The sequence below is a fragment of the Caloenas nicobarica genome, chromosome 1, assembly GCF_036013445.1.
Source record: "Caloenas nicobarica isolate bCalNic1 chromosome 1, bCalNic1.hap1, whole genome shotgun sequence".
NCBI classification, from domain to species: Eukaryota; Metazoa; Chordata; class Aves; order Columbiformes; family Columbidae; genus Caloenas; species Caloenas nicobarica.
This window is the reverse complement of record NC_088245.1, coordinates 193,219,937-193,229,042: the sequence shown is the minus strand read 5'-3', so window position 1 is coordinate 193,229,042 and position 9,106 is coordinate 193,219,937. Positions and strand designations below refer to the sequence as shown.

At 57.4% G+C, this 9,106-nt stretch overlaps 1 protein-coding gene across 1 annotated transcript; it reads left to right on the top strand.

Moving 5' to 3' along the window:
* The first annotated feature begins 2,280 nt into the window (after positions 1–2,280).
* Positions 2,281–6,356, top strand: PDX1 (pancreatic and duodenal homeobox 1). Its single transcript, XM_065658010.1, has 2 exons — positions 2,281–2,671; positions 5,968–6,356. Exons 1-2 carry the CDS (start codon positions 2,281–2,283, stop codon positions 6,354–6,356), a joined length of 780 nt encoding a protein of 259 aa, XP_065514082.1.
* The last annotated feature ends 2,750 nt before the right edge of the window (positions 6,357–9,106 follow it).

Genomic DNA, 9,106 nt, shown 5'->3' with positions numbered 1-9,106 from the left:
CACACCAAGTAGCCACTTGCGTGGGACCTGCTCATAGCTCAGAGGTTTCGCCTGGGAACCCCCAGCGGTGGAGGGGCTCTTCAGCCAGATCTCAGTGACTGCATCCCAGGAGAGGGAGGCAGGTGCTGTGATCCCTGGGCTCTGGCTCCTGACGGGATCAGCTGCCCACCCCATAGTCCCCCGGCTGCCGGACATCATTACTCCCCGGCCCCCGCCGGGGTCCCCAGTGCCGGGATACCCCGCGGAGCCCTTTTCCTGCACTGCAGCTCGCCGCCTTGTTGTTAGCACGGCAAAGCGTGCCCTTATCGCATGTTCACGCAGGCAGAATGAGAGAGAATTAGCTCTAAATTATATGAAATTCATTTGCTTTGGAGGGGAAAGTGTTTGCTCTATTTAGAAACGTTCGTTATAGAGAGAGGACCGCATTAAGACACCGAGTAATGGACCTCCCTGGAGATGAATCAATTTACTCTGGGTTTTATGGCCTCGCGTCTGTTTGTCCGCGGCGGTTCCCCGTGGAAAACTCGGGGCTGTAAATGCTCCGGAGAGCAGACCTCTGGGGAAGGGGCTGGGAGTCCTGGGCTGTGGTCGGTGCACAAGGAGTCTCCGGGCCAAGGGACATTGGTCCCTGCAGGAGACCTCAGAGGACGCACCGCGGGTACGTGGGTGCTGAGCGCGGGGGGAACCACCGCTGGAGGAGATCGTCCTGCTCAGCGCAGCCCCCCGGCCGCGCACCGGCTGCGAGCCCCAGGCAGGGTGCGCAGCCCGCCCGGCATGCCAGGGGATGGAGAGGGAGGGCGCCGGGCGAGGGGAGCCCGAGGAGCAGCGATGTCTATCGCTAATTCCCGCTAATAAAATACTTTTTCACTATCCGCACTATAATTGGTTTACAGCCTTTTCTGTTTATTTATCCATAAGAGCTGCTGTTAAATGGCTTGGGAAAGCAATCGCTTAATGGCTCAATATTGAATCAAAGGCTCAGTGCGCTTTCTAAGAGACGGGTGACTCGCTTGGATTCAGAGCGGAAACTCACTTTAAGTGTAATGGACTGGGCGGGTTTATGATCCCATGCAACCGGGAGCAGGAGAGAGGTACCGGGAACCTCCTGCCCCGCCAACTCAGAGGATGCATCGCCACCGGCCGAATCGAGCCGAGCTTAGCTGAGCCGGGCTGAGCCGCATCACCACAGGCCCGCTAAGCTGCTCCCCACGGCCGCCCTAGACGGAGCCACGGATGAGCGCCCCGACAGCGGCGGCCGGAGCCCCGGTGCCGTTGGAAGGCGCCGGGGAAAGAGGCGGTGAGAGGAGGCGGGACGGGCAAGTAGGAAGCGTGCCTGCCCCTAGCCGGAGAGAGCGGCGGCCGTGCCGAGCGAAGGGAGGCAGGGAAATGATCTTTGTCCCTTTCGGTAGCTCTCCGCCTCCTCATAGCCTCGTCACCAAGTCAACCGGCACCAGCTTGGAACAGATTATCTCCGAGGGTCAATACATTGCAGCCCAAGTTGCGGGGAAGGCTCCCAAATTTACCCCTTGGGCAAACAATCCGCTGCCTATCGCTCGCTTTGGTGATAGCATTGTGGTCCCCTCCGGCCGCATCCCCCCGGGCAGGTGGGAAGCGATCAACAAGCTGATCCTTGCGTACTCCCAGGGCTCCTGCACATGGGTGCCCCAGAGAGAGCGACTCCCGGTGCACCTTGCCCGTCCCCGGACATCCGCATCCCTGGCAGATGTACCCCCGCAACTAAAAGTGCCCTGATGCCAAACCCCTCCAGGATCCGTGTCCCCCTCCCCGCCCCCCCCGAGAGTTTTCCCCTTCGAGCAGCGCCCGGGCGGGCTGGGGGATGAGCAGCCCCTGTGCAAGTGGGGTGGGGAGGGAAAAGGTGGGTTTAGGGGCCATCCCTCCCGGAGCGCTCCGCACGTCGGGGCAATCTCCCGACGCCAGCCCCGGCCCTGCAAGAACACCGCCGCGGAGCTTCTCGCCCAGAAGCAGGGAGCGGCAACCCGCGGCAGGGTCGGGTGCTGCCGGGGCCTGTCGGGCGAAGGGGAAGGAGGTTGCGGGGCCGGGGCCACCTCGGGTGGCCTCTTATGGGTCGCGCCCCGCCCAGGAGGGCTGCGGGAGGGCTGACGTGGGGGGAGCGGCGCCTATGGGGAGGCGGCGGGAGCCGGGCAGGGCGGCGGGGCCCGACGGGGCGGCGAGCTGTCAAAGAGGCATCCCGGCAGCCGGGAGCCGAAGCAGCCCTATGTGTTCCTAAGCTGCGAGACCCCCACGCCGGCCCCGCTCGCCATGAACACCGAGGAGCAGTATTACGCCTCGGCGCAGCTCTACAAGGAGTCGTGTGCGTTTCAGAGAGCCCAGGCGCAGGATTACAACCCCAGCCCCCCCGCCTGCCTGTACATGGGCAGGCAGCAACAGACTGCTTACCCCAACGCCTTAGGGGTTCTCGAGCAAGGCAGCCCGCCAGACATTTCACCTTACGAGGTGCCCGCCATCACAGAAGATGCCGGGGTCTCCCACCTTCACCACCACCACCACCCTCATCTTCCTCCTCCCGACCAGGACGCGCTGCCTTTCGCAGACGGGGCGGACACGGGGGTGATAGAGGAGCCTCGAGTGCAGGTGCCTTTCGCCTGGATGAAGTCCACCAAATCGCACGCCTGGAAGGGACAGTGGACTGGTAAGCCCCGTCGCCTTCCTGTGCCTCTGACCCACTCTCTCCATCCCTCTCCGCGGGCAGGGACCCTTCCCAGCACCGGGCCTGTCCCCACCGTTCGGGTGTAGAGCGGGGAGTTCCCGGAGGGGCCGGTGCTGGGGTCGCTGCCCCGAGTCGCTCCTTCTTCCCTGCCAGCCCACCAAGATCCACTGCTGTGGGGCTGCTACCGTCGGGTAGAATACCGGGATGGGAGCCTGCCCTCCGGTTCCCACGGGCGGGCTCGCCGCGCCCAGCGCTGCCCAAGCCCTGGGCAATAATTAACGAATTATTTTTCAACAATTATCTAATTGTCGCTAAGTCGGGGCGTCATGCAAACACCCCCCGGCCGCTGCTAACCCGCCAAGCAAGGGGTCTCCGCGGTGCGGCGGCTCCGCGGGCGCGGTGGGCTCCGCGCTGGTGCCGGGGCCGCGCAGGGCGAGGCCGGGGGCGCGGAGACACCCGCGGGATGCAGCGAGCGGGGAAAGGGCTGGGCATGGCCCGGCTGCCCGCGTCCCTGCTCAGACCGTGGAGCCACAGAGCAGCCCTGGAAATCCGAGGGCAACCGTCTTGCCGCTCTCCGCTGCCCCCCGGCTCTCCCCGGCGCCCAGGCGGCAGACTCCATCTCGCCTCCCGGCCCCTCTATCACACCTCCTCTGCTTCCCGATGGGTTTTAGCTGTAATTACACCTTTCCAGGTGAAAACCCAGGGCAAGGGAAACAATGCACAAACGAAACAGAGCTGCCAGCGAGGGGAAGAAACTCTATCTAAGCAGAAAGTTCCGCTGCCCAACAATATTTCTGTCTCTGCCTGCACAATGTTATCGTGTCCTGCGCCTTTGTCACGCCTATACGGCAAATATTATATTAATGGCTTTGTTCAAATAGACAGTTGAAAAAAGGACTGGAGTATTAACATCACCGTGAAATAGTTTGGGAATTGCATGGGGCAGACCGAGGGGAGTCTGCAGTCCCCAGGGAGGCGCATCCGCCGGGAGAGGAGCGCTGCCCCAAGCCGCGGACTCGGCAGCAGAGATTGTGCCGGCGGGGGCGGGGGGGGAAGGAGCAGGTGAAAATCAGATCGTTTTCCGTGTGTTGAATTAATTTTTTTTGGGGAAAAAAAAACAAACACAAACCAGAACCAAAAACAGATAAAGCCAAACTCTCAAGCTACGGTTTGGTCTTCGTTTTGTTGTTTTGTTTTTTTGTCTGTGTTCTGTTCCTGAAGAGTAAGAAAACCCGCAGCAAAACGAAACTTTCCCATAAGAGCCACAAACTCTTCCCCGCTCTTCCCAGCTCAGCCGGGAGGTGCAGGCCAGGGCTGTGCTGTGCATGGGATGTGTGTGCAAGCACACGCACGCATGGGCCGCTCCTATCGCGGGTGCACAGTGCACGCCCGGGCAGCGGAAGGGGCACAGCGCTGTTCTGGGCGCCTACACAACGCTCGTAGCTAAACCCCAGTGTATTTGCACTGTATATATTTCAAACTATATAGCACAAGAATTTATTTTTTATAGCAACCCTCGGGATATAGCTTTGAGCTGTTATTGCCGGGGAAAAGCGCTCAGAGAGGCCGCTGCCGGCCGTCTCCCGGGGCTCGCCCCGTCCCGGGGCAGGGCACGGCGGGGAGCGCGTCCCGGTAAGCCCCGGGGCCGGGCCAGCCGCTGCCCTTCGACCGACCCCCGGTGTTCTGCGCCCCGGCAGCACTACTTTACCGTAACAGAACGATTTTTTTCAGACTCATGCACACACACAGGAGTATGTACATAGGTTTATGTTTATAAACATTTTTATGCGTATCCATATATTTTTATATATATTTTAAAAGATGTATATATAGGTGTATATACTTAGGTTTAGATTTATAGACATCTTATGTATATAGATGTATTTCATATATATTTGGATATATATACACGTACATAGGTTTACTTGCATAGGTTTGTATTTGCGAACATTATTCAGTGGCGGGAGAGCCAGCGCAGCTATCTGTTGAAATGGCTGTTTCCACCTGGCTCCCTAAACCATTGAGCCCTACAAATGATATCGCCACCAGAAGCCACCCGGCCGGACTCCCGGCTCTGGCAATAGCGGCCGTGAGTTTCAGTGCTCATCCCCGGCCCCTCTCGCTGCCGCCATCTGTGCCACCTGTGCCACCCGTGCCCCAGCGCCCACGCAGAACGGCGGCGGCCGCGCTGAGAATGGCCATTTTGCGGTGGCCGCTGTTTCCGAAAACGAGAAATCCGAGGTTTCACAAACCTGGAGAAACGGAGAGGTTGCGATCCCGCTCCCGGCCCGGCAGCCGCGCCGGCTGCTGTCCCGTTGCCTCCCACGGGGGTCCCGGCGGCCGGGGAAAGGCCGAAGCCTCCGCAGACTCAGGGCTGCTCGGTGGCCATATCCCGGGAGATGCCTCGCGGCCCTCAACCTCCTGTTCTGGGAAATTTCTCCTCACTTTTTATGGCTTGTGCAAAGGACGGAGGCCCCATCCGAGGCTCCGTCGGGGAGATCCCCCAGGCCCGCCCGCCCTGCGCGGCGGCAGCGCCATCCCCTCTGCGCCACCTCCCCCGGACCCACCGCCACCGCCTGCGGGCCTTCCGCTGGCGGGGTGGCTTCCCCTCTCGGTCGCTTACGGGGAGGTGAGATTTCTTTTTTCAATTTTATTTTGTTTGGATGCTTGTGCGTGTGTGTCACACAAGAAAACTTTTGTTGTTCTTGTTGTTGTTGTTAGTGTTTTGGTGGTTTTTAAACCAATTTTTGTTTTTAGTGCTTTTTTTTTCTTCTTTTTTATCTCGTTCCCCGTTCTGGTTTCATTTGGTTTGCCTTTTGGGGTGCGTGTTTCTTTTTTTTTCCCTTTTTATCTTTCCTTTTCTTTTTATTTTTCTTTTTATTTTTCTTCTTTTTATTTTTATTTTCTTTCTTTTTTTTTCTTCTTTTCTTTCGTGAACCTCAGGGATTGTCAGGTCCTGGATCTTCCAAAGCTTTCGGTGACATGCAAATGGTGGCGCTTGAGCACCTCCCCCGACTTGAGGGACGGCATTTCCCTGAAAATCTCGAGTAAATTATTATAAAAAACATTAAATTGTTATAAAATAAAATTGCAGTAGTCCTGACAGGCGCCACCACCACCACCTCGCTGTGCCCGGCCGGGGGGTCCCCGATTCCGTCCCCTCACCCCGCTTGCTTCCCCCCGCGTGTCCCCCGGTCCGCGCGGGGGTGCGGGGATGTGGCCCCCGCAGCCCGAGGCGGCCGTCGGGCGGGCCTGGGCTGACTCTCTCTTCTCTCCAGGGGGGTCTTACGTGGTGGAGCAGGAGGAGAACAAGCGGACGAGGACGGCGTACACCCGGGCACAGCTGCTGGAGCTGGAGAAGGAGTTTCTTTTCAACAAGTACATTTCCAGGCCGCGGCGGGTGGAGCTGGCTGTCATGTTGAACTTGACCGAGAGGCACATCAAGATTTGGTTCCAGAACCGACGGATGAAGTGGAAGAAGGAAGAGGACAAAAAGCGAGGGGCAGGCAACAGCAATGACCCCGAGCAAGACTGTGTGGTGTCCTCTGGGGAGCTCCAGGGGAAGGAGGATCTCCAGCCGTGCCCGTCCGGGAACTTGTCCTCGGGGGCCTCCAGGGACCTGCTCACCCCCAGCCTCGCCCCCAGAAGGCAGCAGGACTCTCGGTGAGCTACGGGGAGCCCCAAGCCCCGGGCCGGAGAAGGGACCAGGGAGAGGGCCAAGAGGGTGGCGCCGGCTCCCCACCGCCGTGCCGTGGCCGACCCTTGCCTGCTTTCCCCCGGGGAGACTCCGTGCCTCCACTCCGAAATTCTCATCCTCCAAAAAATAAATTCGAGGTGTCTGGCTGTAGCAGGGAGGCTTGCTGCGGGCCGCAGGGCCGAACAAGGCCGCAGCAAGCGGCCGGGATGGCGGCGAGCCCGGCCCCGCTCCTCCCGGGTACTCCGGGGTGTAGCTTCCCCTCGGAGGGCTGATCTCGGGCCGCCAACGGCGGTGTGTGCAACCCTAAGCTCACGGAGAGGTCTGGATACTGGCGGAGAAACTAGCCCACGCCGCCTTACCCGTGACGACTGCCCGGTCGGGGTGCGGGTCCCGCCATGCCCGGCGCTGAACAAGCGTGGCCGCGGAACCGACCATCCCAGACCTTCCCGGGGCTGGCACCCTGCCGTCCCCGTCCCTTCCAGAGGCCACAGGACATCGAGTCTACCCAGGACTCCCGCATGACTTTTACTCACTTCTTTGGAAACTGGAACGTGATATGTTTCGTTTTCTTTCGCCATTGGGGAAAAAAAAAAGAAAAAAAAAAGCCCGAATGTGTCGCGGGCGGGATTAGTCTCCCCCGATGACCAGCTCCCGGTGACTGGCACAGGCAGCCATACTCTCCTCTGGGCTCCGCCAACGGCTCCGCGGCCGTCGGGGCTCCGCAGCGCTCAGAGCTGCGCTCGCCTCTCCGAGAGGTTGGCGCAAACCCGAGGATGCGGCAGAAAATGCGCGGGTTATCTCCGGCCAGGGGGTCAGCGGGAGATCGGGCTGCGAGCCGAGAGCGGGACGTGGCTGAGGGGGTAGGGCTCGTCCCAGGAGCATTTTCCTTCGGGGAAAGGCTCCTGCCTCTTTTCCTTCTCTCCCGTAAACTCGGACTCTGCCTGGGGGAGAAGAAACCCCACCACAGCACAAGCTCCCGGCCCGGCCTGGCTCTCTGCATGTTTTTTCTATGCAGACCTGGCTTTACATACCGGCCGAGGTTTGGGGCCGGCTGCCTTCCGAGGCCCTGCCGAGAGCCGGTTCCTTTTTTCAGGCGTTATTTTTCGACCCGGGCCGACGTGCCGGAGAGCCTGGCTCCTCCGGGCTGCAGCCGGGCAGCGAGGGCTCCGCCGCCGGCCCTCCCGTCCCAGACGGCCTCCTCTTCCGCCGCTGCCCTTATATCGCCAGAAAGATCTTCCTCATCGCGACAACGGCGGGAACAGGCATCTTGTGTAAAAGAAACGAGCTGTTCTCGTGATCGCTTCAAACGGTGTCGAAAATTCAACTAAGTGGGGAAAAATCACGCCCAAACTAGAAGCAGAAAACAGGGACGGGAAGGGAGCGGGAGCGGGAGCTTCCCGGGAGTGCTGTGGGTCAGGCGGATCTGTCTCCTCTCCTCGACGGGGAGGCTCCAGACCTGCCTCCGCCAGCAGCAACTCCCCGAGCATCCCTCGGGGATCGCCACAGTCCGCCCCAGCCTGCGGGTCCGGGAGTGCCATGGGAGGAGGAAGAGGAAGAGGAAGTCCTGTCCCACCTTCCCCAGAGGATTTTCCCAGCCCCATGGTTGAAAGAGATGGGGAGGAAGCAGCTTTGCCACAGCTCGCACTTTTTTTTTTTTCTTTTTCCCATCTTACATGAGACTTTTAACAATAAGATGGAGACTTGAGGTGAAGGTGTAATTCTTCTATTGCTTTTATTTCCTTTGGAAGCATTAATATGTGTGCAAACAAGGACGTTTCTGGTAATTTTTTCCTGCAAGTTGCTTGAGAAATCTATCATACAAGCCTATCTATCCTTATTCATCAAAACGCAGTCAATGAGTGAGAACGTTACAAATGATTATATGAGCAAAATTCAAATAAAGCTGTTCTGCTTAAGAAGCAAAGCACCGTATTAATTAAAGCAACATTTCTCAAACCTTTGGAAGTCATAAAGCCATTTTTAAACCTCAACATTTCTCATCACTATTAGCATCAACCTGTCACTGATAACAAGCAGTGGAACAATTTCCATGTACCTTTTACAATGTCTAGCATTAAAATTGCAATTCGTGAGCCACTGCAAAAATAGATCTAGCTGCAGAAAGGATGTCTATCACATAAAATACCACGATTTTCTGGTAAGATTCTTACGGCACATCGCCCTGGGTAAGCAGCATACACGGTGGCTGAAATGTTGCCTGTTCTTTCTCTAGTATAAGGCATTCAGTTTCGATTTTCTCCATGTACTGCTGTAAAAACAGAGAAAGCGCAGAATTGATATTAATTGTTTGACCACAGTGCCAAGGTATTTTTATGAGTGGAAGTAGAATCAGATCTGCAGGGTTTAGTTTTATTGAATAAAGGTGTTGGATTTTTTTTTCTTTAAAGAATTGATATAATATATGGGATTAGCACTTTTTCTGTTCTTTTTTTTAAAAAAAATATTAATCCATCTTATAACTGCGTCAATGGAAAAATTCATATTAACGGAATCAAGACAGCTCTGAGACCTTGTAGAGTTAAAAGTTCATGGTTGTGCTCCCTCTCACCAAGGTGCCTTCACCTGGCAGAGCAGCCAGCCCTGCATCATGCTGGGGAAAGGCATGGCTGACACAGAGAGTTATAAGGCTGCTAGAGTCCTTATGCCGTGTCATCTCACCAAAAACAATTGTCCAGATATATCAATTTTTCCTAGGTGAC

Excerpts from the sequence above, each read along its gene's own strand:
- PDX1 (XM_065658010.1), top strand. The coding sequence starts at position 2,281 with ATGAACACCGAGGAGCAGTATTACGCCTCGGCGCAGCTCTACAAGGAG. Across the intron at positions 2,672-5,967 it reads CTGGAAGGGACAGTGGACTG|GGGGGTCTTACGTGGTGGAG; the intron begins GTAAGCCCCGTC and ends TCTTCTCTCCAG.